Source organism: Nothoprocta perdicaria, unplaced genomic scaffold (assembly GCF_003342845.1).
Source record: "Nothoprocta perdicaria isolate Ctin4 unplaced genomic scaffold, notPer1 scaffold_166, whole genome shotgun sequence".
NCBI lineage: Eukaryota > Metazoa > Chordata > Aves > Tinamiformes > Tinamidae > Nothoprocta > Nothoprocta perdicaria.
Genome location: NW_020454827.1, coordinates 924,236 through 942,956, shown reverse-complemented (window position 1 = coordinate 942,956; position 18,721 = coordinate 924,236). Strand labels below are relative to the sequence as shown.

At 55.2% G+C, this 18,721-nt stretch overlaps 1 protein-coding gene across 1 annotated transcript in view; it reads left to right on the top strand.

Annotated features, from left to right (window-relative positions):
- The window catches only part of SLC4A9 (solute carrier family 4 member 9), a 20,061-nt gene extending 1,556 nt beyond the window's left edge, over positions 1-18,505 (top strand). Inside the window, exons 2-21 of the mRNA XM_026035747.1 lie at positions 892-1,052; positions 1,330-1,479; positions 1,554-1,615; positions 2,060-2,217; positions 4,415-4,502; positions 4,817-5,018; positions 5,640-5,697; positions 5,979-6,153; positions 7,271-7,404; positions 7,602-7,873; positions 9,900-9,952; positions 10,180-10,368; positions 10,675-10,788; positions 12,251-12,412; positions 14,435-14,613; positions 15,177-15,249; positions 16,446-16,514; positions 17,182-17,355; positions 17,873-18,028; positions 18,455-18,505. Coding sequence (XP_025891532.1) covers positions 892-1,052; positions 1,330-1,479; positions 1,554-1,615; positions 2,060-2,217; positions 4,415-4,502; positions 4,817-5,018; positions 5,640-5,697; positions 5,979-6,153; positions 7,271-7,404; positions 7,602-7,873; positions 9,900-9,952; positions 10,180-10,368; positions 10,675-10,788; positions 12,251-12,412; positions 14,435-14,613; positions 15,177-15,249; positions 16,446-16,514; positions 17,182-17,355; positions 17,873-18,028; positions 18,455-18,505 — 2,680 coding nt within the window. The remainder of the gene's footprint in view (positions 1-891; positions 1,053-1,329; positions 1,480-1,553; positions 1,616-2,059; positions 2,218-4,414; positions 4,503-4,816; positions 5,019-5,639; positions 5,698-5,978; positions 6,154-7,270; positions 7,405-7,601; positions 7,874-9,899; positions 9,953-10,179; positions 10,369-10,674; positions 10,789-12,250; positions 12,413-14,434; positions 14,614-15,176; positions 15,250-16,445; positions 16,515-17,181; positions 17,356-17,872; positions 18,029-18,454) is intronic.
- Positions 18,506-18,721: the final 216 nt, after the last annotated feature.

The following is an 18,721-nucleotide window of genomic DNA, read 5'->3' as shown; positions in this document are numbered from 1 at the left end:
GGGAAATAATCCAGACATGAGAGGCAGGAGGAGATGGAATGGACAGTGTCAGGGAGGAGGCAAAGGCAGAGAGTATCAGCTTGGGGTGGGCCTGGCTAATAGTCACAGGACRCCTGAGGGTGGTAGTTGGGCTGCTTCCATGCAGCCAAGGGGAAGGAGCATCTGGAGATCCCATGGGAGGTCCCACCATGCCGTGCCTGCCCTGGAACCTGACGGGTGAAACAGGCACCAGTGGCCCCAGAGCTGCAAAGCCTCAAGCTGTGATGACTCTTCCCAGTGCTCAGCCCTCTCCTCCTTGCCGCGGCTCCCAGGGCCCGGTGACTCGGCACACTGCCCTCTAACCTATGCAGAGGAATGGGCTGGTATTGCCCGCCTGGGGGAACCCGTTCTGCTGGCCCTGCTCTGGCCCTGCAGCACAGGCAGCCAGCTCAGAGCAGCCAGCCTGGCCTCGCACACAAAGGCAAGCTCTGTGCATGCTGGCCTTTGAATGCTTGGCACGACCTGACCATGGCAAATAACTCCAGATGCTTCTCTTTGGTGTCTAGTGAGCGCTGCTGACTGTAGGGACTCATGAAATCCTGCTAACGAAGAGATCAGAGCAACATGTGGGACAGATGGGGAAGCTTGYGGCTAGTGAGGGAACATCCCTGCTCAGGCTGCCCCGCTGTGCTGCTGACATGAGCCCGTGCTGCTGCCTGGCCCAAAGCCAGCGGACCCTGTCCTCCACGGTGCTGCCGCTCACCTGTCCTGCCACCGCTCTCTGGCCCCGCAGATCCCCTCCTGGCTAATGCAAACGCAGTGCCGAGCTCCAGAACGGGCCTGGTCTTTGGCTTCTGCTGCCCAGCAGAGCCAGTGGCAGGCTGCTGACCCATGCTGCATCCTCCCTGGCAGGTGGATAAAGTTTGAGGAGAAGGTGGAGGACGGAGGGGAGCGTTGGAGTGCTCCCCATGTCACAGCTCTCCTCTTGCACAGCCTCTTYGAGCTCAGGATGTGCCTGCAGAAGGGGACAGTCCTCCTGGATTTGGATGCCCACAGTTTCAAGGAAATAATTGGTATGTCAGAAAGGGAAAGGGCACCTTGTGGGATGGGCTGTTCTTGGGAGTGGGGCGGGGTTACCGGGCTATCCCCCCAAGTGCTAACACTTGACAGCTCTGTACCTGGGATGACTCTCTGCTAGTCCAGTAAAAGGGTTCTGTTCCCTGGCTGCGCCCCACGCGAAGCTGCAGGCCAGGGGCCAGTCCCTATGGCCTTGCTGGATGCCAGCCCCTGGCAGGACAACGGGACCTGTGAAACCTGTGAAACTCAGTGCCATCCCCTTCTGCATTGCAGACAAGGCGCTTTCTGAGCAGCCCATGGAGCGAGCTCTGCGGCCCGAGCTGAAGGATCGCCTGGCAGCCCTGCTGCTCCGCCAGCCCCGGCACCATGCCACCAAAACCCCGCTGCGGACGCTCGCCGAGCTCGGCCTCTCCCCCTGCAGAGGTGGGCCTGAACCCTTGTCAGTGCTGCCCGTTTGTTCACCTCTGTGTTTTGATGCTTGTCTCTTCTCTTTGCAGAGAAGGCCAAAAAACTGCCCGAGCCCAGAGCTGAGCTCTCAGAAACGCCTCTCACRGAGCAGGTAAGGGAAGATGGAGCTGGGCAAGAAGACCACGGTATCACTGGAGGGAAAAGATTTTTCTAAGTAATATATCAAGTTGACCAAAACAAACTCATTTGTTTGAAAAAATCAAATTCATATTTGATATGAAATAGCATTAGTATTATAGTGAAGTGATGCTGGTCCAGCTCTTATGGGGTCTGGTCTTATGGCCTTATGGATCTGTTTGTCTGTATAAGACCAAGTCTCCCTTGACGTATCCTCTCTGTGAGGGAGGCAGGATTCCCTAGGGCCATGAGGCTCAGCAGGAGACAGCAGCCAGGAAGGCAGAGGGGGAACATGAGACAGCCGGCAAGGCTAGAAGTCAGTAACGATGTAATGGCTTGGGCTCGTTGCCAGTGCAGCATAGGATGATATGGTGGCAGGTATCATCCCATATGAACCTTGCCTTGCATTTCATTTCAGCTGAAAAACAAATTCAAGAAGAAGCTCCCGCCAGGGGCTGAGGCAGCCAGTGTGCTCGTTGGTGAAGTGGACTTCCTGGAGAAGCCCTTTATTGCCTTCATTCGCCTCAAGGAGGTGGTGGTCCTTGGTGCACTCACAGAAATTGCTCTCCCTAGCAGGTAACCAGAACATAACCAGTAGCCCTGTAGCCCTCGCTCCTGACCGTGCAGCCGCCTTTGCTACTGGTCYCCTCTGCTCCCTCCTGCTTCACGCTGCCTCTGAAACTGGGGGCACTGAATGCAATTTAGACTTAGCAATGGGATAATAAATTKCTTGTTAAAAACAAATTTTAAGACTGCCAAAGCCATGTGCAGAACCTGCAGGAAAGTCCTAGAACCTCAGCTCACTGCTTTTCATTCTGTTTTTCACAGTATGCAGGCTATCTCATCTGGGACAGGTTTGGAGCAGAGTCATCAGTTGTTAGGCAATATGGGGAGATGTTTTCTGGTTGTTCCCACCTGGCCTCAACATCCACTGTCCTCTTTTGGAGGGTCTGGATGCAGTGCCCACACTTCCCGGRGTGCCAAGGGAACTCTGTTTGAGGTTGGGAAGGGATAGAGATTTCTAGGGATCTCTTTCCTTCCTGCCTATCTTCTGTCAAGCTGGTCAATTTTTCTGAACCATCAGGGTGTTTCATCATAGAATCCTTAAGGTTGGAAGGGACCTCTAGAGGTCGTCTAGTCCAACCCCCCTGCACGTGCAGGATCATCTAGAACACGTGGCACAGGGCTGCATCCAAGCGGGTTTTGAAGACCTCCAGAGAAGGAGACTCCACAGCCTCTCTGGGCAGCCTCTTCCAGTGCTCTGTCACCTTCACTGTCAAGAAGTGTTTCTTTAAGAAACACTTCACTGTCAAGAAATGTTCCTGTGGAACCTCCGATGCTTCAGTTTGCGGCCGTTTCCTCTAGTCCTGTTAGTGGTCACCACTGCAAAGAGGCCACCCCTTCCTCCTCACTGCCTCCCTTGAGGTATTTATACACACTGATCAGGTCCCCCCTCAGCCTTCTCTTCTCCAGGCTGAACAGGTCCTGCTCTCTCAGCCTTTGCTCCTAGGGCAGATGTTCCAGGCCCCTGATCATCCTCGTAGCCCTGCGCTGGACTCTCTCCAGCAGCTCCACATCCCTCTTGTCCTGGGGAGCCCAGAACTGGACACAGTCTCCAGATGTGGCCTCCCCAGGGCTGTGTATAGGGGCATGATCACTTCCCTCGACCTGCTGGAGATGGCATTGCAGGTCTAGGAGAGAAGCGGCAGGGGCAGGAGGCGTTTTTCTTTCTTTCCTTGAGGTGTGCTTGAACAACGCTTTATTTAAAGCCCTCACAGGAAGGCCTCGGTGTCTCCCTCTGAACTGAGGACTTCCCTAGGAAGTACACTGAGGAGGCAGGCAGGGCTCGGTAGGGACATTGCCACCTCCTGGTCACTTGAGGCAGAGAGCAACATCACATGTCAGGGCTGAGGCAAGCTCTTYAGAGCTGCCTCCAGCCCGCTCCAGCTATGGTAGCAGTTTCCCTAGCCTGTCTCTGGGTGTTTGGTCTGCCGGTGATGACTACAGCCACTCCACAGCCCATGGATACCATGACCGCAGCCATTCTTTTCCAGTTTTGCAGAGGGGTGAAGGGTTTGCTTTGGATGGGTTCTCCTTCTGTAGACCTTCTAGGAATAAACTTCTGCTGGTGTAATGTTATAATCTCTGTTCTCTCTCTGATATTTTTACCTCTTTTCCTTCCCTTCTTCCTCAGCTCTCATGAGTTTTATTTTTTCCCCTCCCATGTGTGGGATTTTAGCAATATTTTCTCAAAAGTTTTTAGTCCACCATCCAAACTCCTCCCATGTCCTCTTAGTCTTAGTGAACTTTGCTTCCCATGCAGTTGGCCASCTCTCCTTCCCCATAGTAGTGTTGCTATGTCCTGCAAGCATGAACATCCCCCATGAGCATGAACTAACAGATGTCTCCCGCCAAGCACCTGTCCCCTACTCTGCCCCAAAAAGCCAGCCCACTCCTCACAGCAGCCCAAGCTTCCATGGACCCTGTGAGCTGACTGCAGTCACAGCATCCCATGGCCTGATGGGTGAACAGGGTGCTCAAACACAAGGCAGAGGRAGAAGAATCCTCTGCCCACTGACTTTCCTAGATAAAGGCAGACACCCAGCTGTGTCCTGAAGGAACCACACTAAGCATTAGCAGCCTCTCAAACGTGGAGAATTTGGGTCTCCAGCACCTATGTGCTGCATGATGCCCTGCCCTCAGGAGAAGCATGTCCAGGAGAAGAGAAGTCTACTCAGACAAAGACATTCATGGGTTACTTTATTCTCTGTAGGTTTCTCTTCATCTTGCTGGGCCCACGAGCCAAAGCTAAAGTCTACCATGAGATTGGACGAGCCATGGCCATGCTGCTGACAGATGAGGTGAGCCTGGGTGCAGTTGATGTCTCAAGCACCCACAGGTGGGACAGGGCAGGGATGAGGTTGCACCAAGCAGGAACCAAGGTTCCTCCACAGACTGCAGCAAGGAGGGAAGGGGAAAGGATGAGCAGGCTGCCTCTTTTGCCCAGGATAAAAAGAAAAAAAAAATGTTTTTTTGGTGGATCTGTAAGATCTAACAGCAGCTATTGTGATGGACTGGATGACTGCCTCTCTCAGAGATGTCTACCTACTGGGAGCAAGGCTCTGAGTAACCGAACACAGGGATTCAATGATTAATCCACCACATTTTCCTGCAGCTCTTCCGAAGGGTCGCCCAGCAGGCTGAGCAACGAGAAGACCTCATTGCAGGGATGGATGAATTCCTGGAAGAGCTGACTGTGCTGCCTCCTGGGAAATGGGACTCCAGTGCCCGAATCCCTCCACCAAAGTGCCTGTCCTCTCCTCACAAAAGGTATTCTGGGGGGAAGGCTCTCAGCAGCCTCTGGGGAGCCGTGAAGGGTCTCACTCAGCAAACTCTGCTGAAGGTCTRAAGTGTGACACTGGACTCCTGGGCTCTGTGAGGCTGCAGTTACTCAATATCCCAACTTCGACAGTGAAGTTCTCCCAGCCAAGCCCCTTTGCAGGGGTGGCTGATGCCAACTGCAGTCACTGCCCTGGGTGGTGTTAGTCCTTCGGCCTTCACTTGTGAGAGACTGGCTAGTCCACTCTGTGTGCTATGACTGCAGGAACCACCAGAAACCTGGGTTTCAGCAAGTAGGTGTAAATCTCATCCTCCAAGCAGGACTTCTCCTGCTTTGCTACCAAAACTGATCCTGCTAGGTTTTACTCAAGGGCTTGACTGCCAGCTGGCAGAGGGAAGTCCTCCTCCTCCTCCTCTTCCTCCTCCTCCTCCTCCTCCTCATTGCAACGCAATCTACAAGGTCTCACCAGCTCCAGTGGCATCTCTGTCCACACTCCATCCTCCCTGTCCCCTTGCAGAGTGCATCCCCAGGATGCAGCCAGGCCCCAACAGCTCTGCTCTGAAAGCTGCCTGTTCGGGTTCCTCTTGGCTCTGTCTCAGGATCTCCATGCACCTACGGGAGTGGAAATCTCCCTGCACCAGGAACGCAGTGGCTGCAGAGGACAGATCTGGCGCAGGGCACCCACATTTCAGCGATGAGCTGGAGAGGACGGGAAGGTCAGTGCACTGGGTGTTTGATGCTGATGGGAGACACAGCAACTCTGGGCTGTCAGGCTGTTCTTTGCAACAGAGCATAGCGGGTGAGTGCCTTGGGCTGCCTCSTCAGCCCTGGTTTAGTATGGAAAGATGCAGAGTCCCCTTGTCCAAACTGCAGTCCTGRGCATGAGGAGGATGCCTTGTCCCCCTGCAGTTCTATCCAAATGGATTTGACCTAAGTTTAATGTGGATCTGGCTGGCTGGAGCAACTAGTCTTGGACTTAATCTTGCGCTGGCTGCAGGCTCTTCGGAGGACTACTCAGAGACATCCGGAGGAAAGCGCCTTGGTACTGGAGTGATTTTTCTGATGCTCTGCACATCCAGTGCCTCTCTGCGGTCCTGTACATCTACCTGGCAACGGTCACCAATGCCATCACCTTTGGGGGCATGCTGGGGGATGCGACTGATAACATGCAGGTTGGTGTGTCACTGGATGCCGCACTCAGTGAGAGCCTTTCTRCAGGATGACCATGCAGGTCTTGCCAGTGCAAGGTGCCTCCTGCATGGTAGTGTTGTGACAGGAAACACCTCCCCTTTCCCTGCCTTTTCCAGAAATGCTGCATGCCAGAGCTTCTCCTTGCCCTGTTCTCTGGGGCAGCTATTCCTGTGGGAGGCAGTGAAGATTCAGGGCACACCATGGCTCAGTCTTGCCTCCTGCTTGCCATCCAACCCTACGGTGACAATCAGAATGCTGGCCTTCCTGGACTGTTGGGAGACCATGAAGAAGGGAGACTCAGGGGAGGGTCCTCAGCTGTGAGCTCAGGGGAACCACAGCCCCTGGGACAGCTCCACATCTCCAACAAGTCTKCAGGGGCTGGGAAGGCCATGGTCCCTAACCCAGTGTCAGACTATCTCAGATGTTTCTTTCTAGTTCAGATRTGGCAGACTGGACCTGTAGGGCAGTAGATAATCATGAGACACACTATGCCACGGAGAAATCACCCTCCAATCAGGGTGCTGGCAAAGTAACCAGCAGGTCAAGTGGTTGGAGCCTGAGCTGAGCAGGGCTTAGTGTAGCCAGGCCTAGTGCTAAAAAACATCAGGAGGTTCCACTTCCCAAGGGACCACTCAAGCTCCTCCCTGTCTCCTTCATGAGGGTGTCAGCAAGATGCAGTGACATCTTGCCAGTGACAGTGGCCAGATTACAATCTGTAGTGAGGATGACATCACCTGTAGTTGTGCTAGAGCTGTAACTCTCCAACCACTTGCGCAGCCCTGTTTGACCTTGGTGCTGTGGGGCTCCAGCTCTGTGGGCCTGGAGCAGAACAGGGGTCATAGGGTGTTCCCTGCATGGGGTTCCCTCTGAGCCAGCAGCGCCAGGCCTGTGTATCCTGCATCCTCTTCCCTCCCAAGAGCTGTCTCCTAGCCTATGGGACTGCAGCCTGCTACTGCTGATGTCCCTGGGGACCTTCATCAGGCTGATGGTGTGTGCACATTCAGGGAACTGCTTGTGACCCATTGCCCTGGTTGGCCTGGGACTGCTGCTCCCCTSTGCATGGCTGGGCCCTGGCATCCTTTTCCCTCTACATTTCAGGGTGTGCTGGAGAGCTTTCTGGGCACTGCCTTTGCTGGATCCATCTTTTGTCTCTTTGCTGGCCAGCCTCTGACCATCCTGAGCAGCACTGGCCCTATGCTGGTCTTCGAGCGCCTCCTCTTCTCCTTTAGTGAGTAAGTAGCGTGCCAGTGGGATGGCTGGGCAGGAGTGACTGTTCCACCATGCTGCGGCAGCCTAGTGCTTGCTGCTGGACTGTCAAAGGTTAATCCCTGATTCTGGCCATGACTCAGGCACAGCCTCTGGGTGAGCAGGGCTAACATCCAGGGAGGTGTGTGTTGTACTGACAGTCTGGGCCAATCTTTCCCACTAGAGATTATAGTCTGGACTACTTGGAGTTTCGACTCTGGATTGGCCTCTGGGTGGCCTTCTTTGGCTTGGTCTTGGTGGCCACCGAAGCAAGCTACTTGGTGCAATACTTCACCCGCTTCACTGAAGAAGGCTTCTGTGCCCTCATCAGCCTGATATTCATCTATGACTCCATGAAGAAGATGGTGAACCTGGCAGACACCTATCCCATCAACTGGCAGTACAGGAATGAAGATGTCACCTTGTACAACTGCATCTGTAACTTGTCCAGCCCAGGTGAGCCCGGTCTCCTGCTGGCAGATCCCAGCCTGTATGCTGAGTACACAAGTCATGGGATCAGCATCTTGCTGGGAGGTGAGTGCCCTGGGTTCAGTGGGGCTCTGGCCAGCAGCTCAGGCTCTCTGGCTGCAACTCGGTGCTGGGACTCTACAACCTGTAGCAAGGGGAGAGCCATGCAGATCCCAAGTAATGACCAGCCCTGGATCTCTGGCAAGTCAGTGCCACTGGCCTCCTTGCCAATCTCAGCTTTGTTGAAGAGAACTCAGTCTTGCAGAATGGGCATATTCCTGTAGCTGGCTTTGTGTGCCAGCAGTGCGCTGGAGGCTAAGCTCTTGCTCTGCTGGGCAGTTGCAGCCTTGCTTTGCCTTGGCCTTCCTTGGCACAGGGCTGTAGCGAGCTGATGGAGCTGGGGCAGGCACAGCTGGTCCCCTCATTTCCTGGGCACCACATGGCCCAGGGTGACTCTGCCTAGTCTGGGCTCTAAATGGCAGGGAGATGAGTGGACATGTAAGTCCAAGGAGTGGATATGCCCTCCAAGGGCTGCCATCTCTGGCATGTGATGAGGGAGCCAGGTAGGGTGGCATGGTTCTCATGGCTGGAGGAACAAGACATTGGTAGGAGGCTGCTTGACCTATGTCTTTGCCTGCCCAGTCACACCTGCACCCATGCTGGCTGTTCCCCTTGGCTACGGCACATACCGGCACAAACACTCCTCTCGTGTCCTTGGGCATCCCTGAGACTTGCTGGCTGCAGGCAAAGATAAAAAAACATGACCAGATGCTTAGAAACATCACTCTGGGCTGCCTCTGCAGCAGATTTGGGCCAGCGCTTTCCCAATGGAATTCTGAAATTGCATTCCAGCCACCAGTCCTGCTCATGCTTCCCACATGCCAGGGACTCCTCCATGGCCCTGGAGCGCAGTTGGCTGGCACTAGGGCAGAGATAGCATTGATTCCTTTGGCACCTCCTGGTTGCCCTGGGCTCCAGCTCCCCGGCCAAGCTCAGCTCTCACCACATGGTGGAGTCCCTGGCCTGTCACCAGGATTCCCATACTGTCCTTTGTGACCATCCAGTAGCTTCATATTGGTCTTCTGCAAGGCACTGTGCTCCATTAGGGGTGCAAATCTGCCCACTAGCTCCCAGAACTTTCCTATTGCCACCCAGCTTCTCCAGTCTGGTGGCTCCTCTGCCTCCACAGTCCATGCAGACCAATGGGAGAGAGACACCCACTGCCAGCTCGTGACTGTGCTACCTGGTGGTGCTGGGAGCAGGGAACACCTCAGTGCAGCTCTTGTAATGGTGAGGACCCTTGGATTACCGGAGGCTGGCAAGCCCTGCAGCATCTGGACAGGCTTTATCTGCAGTTTACAACCTGGTTTCAAAATCAGGGTGTGTTTCACTAGTACAGGAGACATGTCCTCAGCACTACAGCAATTCTGTGGATGGGACTTCTACCATGTACCAAAAGCATCACCATTGGGCAGAGTTCAGGGCCATCATCACCTCTGAGTGGATTGACTGTTTCAGTCAAGCTGTTCCCAAACCTTTCCAGAMCAAGCACTCATTGGGCTGGAAAACATGACCCTGAAGTGTTACAGTTTGGCCAAATTCAGAGCAGCTGGAAGCAGAGCCCAAGAAGAGCTGGAGACAGACAATTTTTACATGACAATGACAAGTCATCACTGAAGAGCAGGCATGGAGGACAGGAAACCCTACAGGGTCTATAGGGAGGGAGAGATCCTTGTGGAACCTCAAACTAGACCCCCTGATTCATCCAGGTCAGCACTCCTTCCTGAAAGCCAAGATGTCTCTGCCTCTTCCTAGAGCTATTTCTTGRGTCTCAGATGTCCTGAAGAGTCCTGCTAAGGAGGCCCAAGTACAGTTTGGACACTCTGTGATGAGCCCAGGGGCTGGCCCTGACAGGAATGTGGTCCCAGCCAGCTCCAAAGGTTCGCCTGTGAGCCATCCCCTTGACACATCCTCAGCAATTCCTGGGACCCTAACTCCTACCATTCTCTTTCAGGCAATGTTTCAGCATGGAACAACACGCTCCCTTCACCCATCGCGCTGCAGGAGGTAAAGATCCCTTTCCTCTACTTACGGGCGGAGCAAGGAGTGTCACAGCCAGCAAGATGGAGGCACCTACAGCTACAGGGTGCTCYGTGCTGGCCCTATGATGCTGGAGCATCATGTCCCTGGGGGCCAAGCCAGCCCTGCCTGCCACCTCCAGTCTCCTCCAGCACGCRGAGTCCAGCCTTGGTTCCCCTTTGGCCTCCTCTTCCCTGGATGTCCTGTCCCTACAGTGCCCGGAGACTGTCAGCCTAGCCAGGCTCAGCAGGACCCAGTGTTTGGACCAAGGAGGCCACCTCCTGGGAGCCAGCTGCCACTACGTGCCTGACATCACTCTCATGTCCTTCCTCCTGTTTGGAGGCACCTTCCTGTGCTCCACAATGCTCAAGCGCTTCAAGACCAGCCGCTATTTCCCCACAATGGTGAGTGTTTCAGCCCCATCCTGGCCTCCGTTACTGCTGGGAAAGCCAGGTGAAGAGGCTCTCCCTGCTCTGCACTCCGAGACCTGAGACCCAGACCCAAGCTCTAGAAGGCAGGAGTGTTGCTCTGGGACAAAATCTGGGCATCCTATGCAGTCCAGGATGTGTTGCTTCTCTCCACCTTGAGTTGGCCGCTCACAGGATCTGAGAGTGTTTCTGGGGACCATGCACAGCCCCTCTCCCAGGCTCAGGCTTCCTAAGAAAACCTTCTTGGCCAACCACAGGCTAAACTTATCTGCTTTTCTTCAGTTTAGGAAACTCGTGAGCGACTTCTCCATCATCCTGGCGATCCTCATCTTCTGTGCTATTGATGCAGTCCTTGGCCTGGAGACCCCCAAGCTCCTTGTCCCCAGTGAGCTGAAGGTGACGGGCTGGGTGGGGAGCTGCAGACTCCCAAGGCGTCTGGGTTTGTGCATGGAAAGCAATTTCCAAAGCATTTACCCAGCCCAGGGAAAACCCATTCTTGGTCTGGGCAGTCTTGAGCACAGCTGCCTTCTTGGCAAATGATGCCACCACGACAGACCTGCAGTCTGCAGGGCTGGAGGTGACTCCAGACGCAGAGGCAAAGCCTCTGCCCAGAGAAGGGAGAAGGTGCAGGAGAAGGGAGGACTTTGCTCCAACTCGCCTGCTGCTGGGCCAGCCCAGACGGGTCCCATGCAAGCTGTGGGAGTGAAGTAGCAAGGGCTCACCCATGTTGGCAGGAGGCCACTACTGCACCTCCTCTGGTTGCAAACTGACTCTGGTATCATCTAACCCATCACGGAGACCTTAGAGGAAAGAGGAGGCAGCAAGCTGTATGGGAGAACTGGCCTCTCCCCTCTGTGGGCAGCAAGYGCTCCTGACCTAGCTGGCTCTGGGTGCAATTTGCTGAGGCCTGGCAGTAACAACAAGCACCATGATGTGCCGGTCCTGCTTCAGCCAGCTGGGCAGTCTGGYAATGTCCTGTGCCCGTGTCTCAAAGAGACTCCGTGTCTCCTTGTTTCTCCCCCACAAACATCCTGTCAGGGTGCAGCACCCTCAGCCCATCACTCCTGGACCTCACCATACTGTCAGAACAATGTGCCCCAGCTGACCATCACCAGCTTTGCCCATGACAATGACATGTCTGTGTCATTGGAGGAGACTGTTGCTTGTTGCTTCTGGCAACCTTCCTCCACGTTCCAGGGAAGTGTAGGGCAGGCTGGTAGCCCCTCAACCTGATGCTAATGCAGGCTGCAGCACTGCAAATGAGAAGCTTCAAGCCCTAGCCAGCCCTGCGGTCTATAAATATCCCAGCCTGGTCCTGAACTAGTCACCTGCATCACTGCTAGAGTAATGCCACAGCTCATACTGGAGYTGGAGTCACAAGCTCAAGTCTGGACTTGGGCTCCCCACCCTGGGGCTGGGTGGGGAGAGTGTTTGGCAGCTCAAGCTCCTTCCCACGAGCTAGGCTGTTGTCTGCATGTGCTGTCACCTCCTCCAGGCTCTGGGCACCCACAATTCGCCATCATTCATGTGCATTGCCTCCTACTCCAGCTTTGGCACAGCTGCTGCCCCTGCAGCTCATCCAGCCATGCAAGAACCCCAGGAGGGCACGTGCCACTCAAGATGTTCCTGGCTGTTGGCCAGGAGCTCAGGCGGTGCTGAGGAATAGTCCCCTTCTCTGGCAGCAACTGAGACATGTATGTAGGGTGACTAGGCAGGCTGTGCTTCCTGGGAAGGAGCACCTATGGGCACCCACATTGCCCAGCCCAGGCACCCAGCTGAGGTGGGTCCCTTTGCTCTTTCCTGGTGGAGACCCTGTAGAAGCCTGGTTGCCAGTGTGACCCTTTTCTCCTTGCCACAGCCCACAAACCCTGCACGAGGCTGGATCATCTCCCCCTTTGGAGCCAACCCCTGGTGGGTTTGCCTGGTGTCTGTGGTGCCTGCTGTCCTTGTCACCATCCTCATCTTCATGGACCAGCAGATCACAGCTGTCATTCTCAACCGCAGGGAGTATAAGCTGCAGGTGAGTAGAGGCCAGAGGCAGAGGGCTGGGGATCTGTGTTTCCCCAGGCTCACTCCGTTGGGTGCTGCATCCAGCTGGTTTGTCGCACACTTCCTGGGGGCACCTCTGGCCAGCTAAACGTGAGGCTCAGCATCAACCCCTTGAAGAACAGCTATCTGAGACAGCCAGTACAGTGTGGATGTGCATCCTTTAGAGAGTTAGGCTTAGGGTCAAGGCTTTTCCAAGCATGGGTCTAAGTATGTCCACGCTCCTGGAGACAGGAACATTGGGCTGGGAACATAATGCACCTAGGCTGACAGAGTCAGGATCTCATTCTGTTGGTTCCCTTTGTTCCCAAACCTCTCTCTCACCCACTGGGATGGATCATATTCATCTTTCTCTTCTCTGTTGGACACCCAGCCTGCTGGGTGGGCTGTCTGGGCTCTCAYGCAGGCTGAGTGGACACAGCTGAGGCACTGGGAGTATGGGCAAGGGGCCAAGATTTGCAGGGGGCCAAGTTGCATCCACAGATTCTGGGGGATGCAGAAACCCCTTGTGCTTTCCCAAACACGTGCCCAGGGCCTCCTCCTTGTAGCATGCAGTGTCAGAGTGGTGCAACTCTTCTCCACAGCTGCCAAAGGATGCTGCAGCCACGGGAGGACCTTCTTCCATCCCCCTCAGCATCACCATCACTCATTGCTGATGCCCTGGAAGGGAACCCATTCCTCTTGAGACTTAGATCAATTCCAGGGAGTTTGGCCATGAGTCCCACATCTTGCAGAAGGATTGGTAGGCCTGGGCCAGTTGAGGCTTTTCTGCTCTCCAGAGAGGCCTTTCCTGGGAAGCCTGAGAAGAGCTGCCTGCCTCTGTCCTGCACCAGAAAGGCCATCCCTCCTAGAGCCCCAGTTGTCACGAGGGAGGAAGTGCCATCTTGTCTTGGAGGGAGCATGGGCCTTGCTGTGTCACYTGAGTGGGATGCAGTCCTTCTGACAGGTATGCATGGTGACAGGTTACTCCAGGACAGCTTTCACCATGTTCTCTAGCATCTTTACCGCTTGCTCCAAGGAGAGGATGAACACTAGAACCCCTTGGAGCGGTGGGGAAGCCTGAACTCACTCAGGTTCCAACTCTGATGCTGTACTGGTGGGGAGGAGAGGCAGAAGGTCCCTGTGAAATCTAACAAGCTAACCAAGAGGGCCAGATGGGCCTCAGAGCAGACGGTGGGTGATACTGGCCTGCCAACAGGCATGCTCCAAGCTTGGGGAGGAGCTGAAGGAGTTGGGAAAGCAACAAAGCTGAACATAGATTTCTGATGCTAGCAGTGTCATGAAGGCAGTGTGGAGCCCACCAGGGCAACCACTGAGGCGACCATATCTCAGCCTCTGCATGGAGCCCTGCTCACTGCAGCTCCAGCAGAGATGTTGTGGAAATAGGAAAGAGCAGTTGAAATCAGGCATATGGAGCAGCAGCAAAGACTGAACGCGCTGATGGGAAACTGCCTGTTGCCGCAGCCAGCGTGTTGCACAGACCCACTGGTTATGAGATGAGGATGGTTCTTGGGACCATCAGTCAGGGCGGAGCAGACAGTTTCATGGCTGGTCAGTATTGAAATGTGGATATTGGGCCACAGGCTGAGCTTTGGGCATTCAAAGGTTCATCTGAAGGTTTGTGAGACTTACAAATGCTTTCAGAGTTATGTAGATACTCTGGCAGGGCTTCTCCAACTGTATGTTTTCCAAGATATGCTGGCTTGCCCTGGCAGCAGGAGCTCCTAGGGCACATGAGATAGATCCGCTGAGCCGATGGATGATGCTCATGCCAGAATCCAGAGAGTTACCCTCTCACTGGGGTTGCCAGCAGCTCATCCCTGCTTCTTCACCATACCATGAGAACCAGGACTGATGGCTAGCAGGGTCTCCCTTTGCATGTGGCATTGCCTGGGATGGCATCCTACTTCCAGTGCCTTGTGAAGGGCCTTCAGTGGCAAGCCAATGGCCCAGTTCATGGCTCTCTCCCAAAGTCCTGATGTCTCTCTTGTTGCAGAAAGGGGCAGGCTTTCACCTCGACCTCTTCTGTGTCTCCCTCCTCATGATTGTCACCTCTGTGAYGGGCCTTCCTTGGTATGTGTCTGCTACAGTCATCTCACTGGCACACATGGAGAGTCTCAAGAAGGAGAGTACAACATCAGCTCCAGGCGAGCAGCCCAAATTCCTGGGCATCAGGTATTACCCAGAGCTTYCGCCCTGCTGTGAGCTCCTCCTCGGTCTGGGTGGGAACATCTCTACTTCAGGCACCTGCCTGAGACATCTCTTGCCAGGGGCTCTGCAGGAGGATGGGCACATGCTCACCCTTATGAGCAGACCTAGTCCAGTCTACAGTAAGTCCTTAGCCCTGGGGTTTGGGGCTGCTCATTTGTTCTCCTTTGGGGAAGCTGCACAATTCACATGGGAAAAAAACTACTTTCCACTGTTCAGCATTGTGTCATGGAACTGTGGCAGCTCCTGGACATCTTCAACCATCCTGGAGAGCTTCAGCAATGGGGAAAAGAAAGGTCTTGCAAAGGCCTGAGATGTTTTTGCCTGTGGTTCCCACGCACCATCATCCCCAAAGCAGAAAAGATGCCCCAGCAGGACCTTGGAGATGAAGCTCTGGCACCACTGTGCCTTGGCCAGTACAGGAGCTGCTGGCTATACCAGAGACCCCAAGTGCCTTCTGCAAAGCTGCCAGCAGCCTGGGGCATCCTGCAGTCCCCCAGACTCCTGTGACCTCGTGCGTTTGCCTGCAGGGAACAGAGGCTGACCGGCTTGGTGGTCTTCATCCTGACMGGAGTGTCTGTGTTTATGGCACCCATTCTCAAGGTACAGACACTTTTTCTGCGTTTTTGGCCTTAAAATGTTTTTGCACCTTTCCCCCAAAAAGGCAGGGCAGGGGAGGGCAGGGGGAGGGAGAGACCTTACCCTGCAAGGCTGAGGCCCATGGGGCTGGCATTTCGTAACTTGGACATCCCTCCAGCTGCAACCTTTGCCCGTTCAATTGACTGGTCATTGGAAAACATTGGCTGGCAAACAGGCAGCCCCCTGCTTGGGAAGGCAACTCAGCAGAGGCCAAAGGGTATGGCCTGAATGCGGCAGGGATGGCCTCTGCTCCGCCTGATGTGCAGCCAACACGTGTCRGGGCTGTGACACCTCTCTCTGGTCCCTCTAGCCCCATAGCCACATGCAGCAGGAGCAGCACTGCACATGCCCTGTGTCACCCGGCACAGCTGGGGTCACTCTCTGCATCGTTATCCTGCTCCTGCTCCCCTGTGAGAGTTGGTGCGTCTTCCCTGTGGTCACTGGGGACCATCCTGTAATCATCTCCCCAGCCAGGGATGCTGGCTAATGCTTCCCCTCAAACTGACACCTTCATCATGCTGGAGAAGCTGACCTCAGCCTCAGATCCTGACAGGCTGCAGGTATGGTGAGGCCATGAGGAGCAGCACAGTGACCCCTGAGATCTGTCCTTAGCTTACCACGCTTGGTAGAAAATTRTATCATGCTGAGCAACACAGATAATGGGAACCTGGTCACATGTTAGGAAATGCCATTGCAATGCAGGAGATAAACATAAAAGTTGTGAGCAGCTGTAGCAGGACTCTGCTCTCCTCCGGGCTGGCCCAGGTCATCTCTGCTGGCTCGTGGTGCCAAGGGATGATGATTTAGTGTGCTGTGCCCTGGTGTTGCTTCACAGAGCTGCCTGCTGCCTATGGCTCAGTGACAGCCCTTGTGTCACTCGTATCTTTGCTGTGCTGGGGACCCTGTTTTTTATAAACCCTAAGCTATAAGGCATTATCTCCATATGAGCTAGTTCCTTGTCCTCCATCTCTGCCTTGCTCCCAACGTGGTTTAAAAAGCAGGGCGAGTAACAGTGCACAAAGCCGTGAAATGAAACTGTAATGAAGTAAGCAAATGACATTGCCACATGTGCATACTGTTCACGCAGGAGATGAAGCTCAATAGGTGTAATCCGTGCAGGAAAGTGCACGCTGCTGACCTGTCACCTCCATGTTTTGCAGTACATCCCGATGCCGGTGCTGTACGGGGTTTTTCTGCACATGGGGGTGGTGGCTCTGAACAGCATCCAGGTGAGTGAGGGCTGCACAGAACGTGCTGGACTGYGCCAGTGCCAGGGGGACGTCCGGGGGATGCAGGGGCTTTGCTCAACACCAGCTCCAGCCACTCGGTACCAGCTCTGTGGCTTGAAGCTTGAACTTTACACCTGTGGGATGCATAACMTGCCACTACCATGCCTCTCCACAGGCCCAGAGCAGCAAAAGGGACATTTCTGGGGCAGGGGAAGGGAAACGGAGATGTGCACTTTGCTGGGGAGTATGAAGGAACCCTGAAACAATCAGATGTATCAGGAAATGTGGCTCATCTCTTTATTACAGTTCGGATCTAGCTTGAGATCTTTCAAATGTCTGTCCAGACTGAGTTTCTCTGGCTCAGAGCAGTGCTGCTCTATCATGGGYCTAGGTAAAAGGACCCTGGCTTTACAGCACTGATCAGATAAACTCATCCACTTCAGATGTCAAGCACACCYGTGTGCAAAGCCGACTCCGTGAGAAGCCTTGGCAGCATGGGACCCGCATGGCTCCCCCAGCACCGCACAAGCAGTAACCCGTCCGGGGCCCAAGCGGTGGTTGCAGCAGGGAGGCAGGTGGCAGCTGCCATAAAGCTGGGAGAATGTAAAATTCATCAGCGTCCCTCCTCTAGATCGCATGTGACAGGTTTGCTGTTCTCTTGTGGCAGTTCACAGAACGAGTGCAGCTGCTCCTGATGCCGGCCAAGCACCAGCCAGACCTCATCTACCTTCGCCACGTGCCTCTGCGCCGAGTGCATCTATTCACCTTCATCCAGGTGCTGTGCTTGGCCGTGCTCTGGGTCATCAAGTCCACCATAGCTGCTATTATTTTCCCACTGATGGTAAGAGATTATTTTTCATCAGTCTACATTGTCTCCCCTGTTGGTGGCTGGAGAGAAAGCCACAGGCCGCCTGTGATGGAGCCTTTCCCAGGCCTGTGCCCATTGCACCTGGGACACTGCTGCTCCCTCCCCTGCACACCCGCCACGCTCCTGGGCTTGCATTGCACAAGGAAGCCAGGGTCCCCYAGCCAGATGTCACCCTGTACCCCAGCACTTGTCCTGGCATGCTGCRTGTGGCACTGTTGAGACGTCCAGTTGGGCTCCGCGCAGGACGCGCTGCCGTCCGCCCGCCCTTCCAGCTGGGCCCTGGCTGCACCGTCACCGCTCCGGGAGCCGCTGGGCGAGCGCAGTGCCCTCTGACCAGGCAGCAGCCGATGAACGGGCTCTGGTGGCTCCGTGGCTGGTGGTGGCCGGGTGGCACAGCAGAGCCCGCGCCCAGGCGGGCAGCACCGCGCGGGCTCTGCTCTGAGCCCAAGCACTGCATGATGCTGACGAGCTGCCTTTGCACCGACCTCAGCTGCTGGCCCTGGTGGGCATCCGTAAGGGGCTGGAGTGCATCTTTTCCATGAACGACCTGATTTGGCTGGACAGCATCACGCCCGAGACAGCCAGAAGGGAGTCTGAGGGAAAACTGCCTGGGAAGCAGGACAAGGAGGGGAGTGACAGTGAGGAGGTAGGTGGCATCCTGGGGCTCCGCTCTTTTGCAGCTCTCTCCTCCCATCAGTGTGGGCTGCTGAGCCTGGTCTGGGCTTGCATCCCAGGACAGCAGATTCTCCAGGTCAGAGACAACAGGAAGAGCCAACGGCCTCAGCACAAGGCTTTGAGCCTACCTGACACGGATTGGCCCTAGGGCAAGGGATGCTCGTGCCTTGGCCAAGGGAGCAGGGCTGGCGGCAAAGCTGGCACACCTGGGCCACAGGCGGAGGGTGCCCTGCACCACAGTGAGAGCTTAGCCGGGCACAAGCAGCTGCCTGGCACCGAGCTGCCCAGTGCGGCCACAGCTGGCAACACAGGCCAGCTCCGACTGGACACGGCTCGTGGGACAAGGACTGGGAATGCTGCTGGACTCATTCCTCCCTGGTCTCCCTTCTCCCCTCAGGCTGACCTGGTGCATCACCAAGGACCAGAAATCAACATCTCTGTGAACTAGGGTTGCAGATGGGATAGAGGGCAACGTGAGGGGCACGTCTGCCAGCCCCGCTACTCCTGTGCAGCTCTGCAGAAATGTGTTGCAGGCAGCTGCTACTGCTGTCTTAGCACTGCAGCAGGACCCAAACCTGCCAGGAAAGCTTCTCCCTTGGCCTCACGTCGCTGCCCATCCATGCCAGAGGAGTCACCTCCCATTGGTGCATCATGCCAGCCTCAG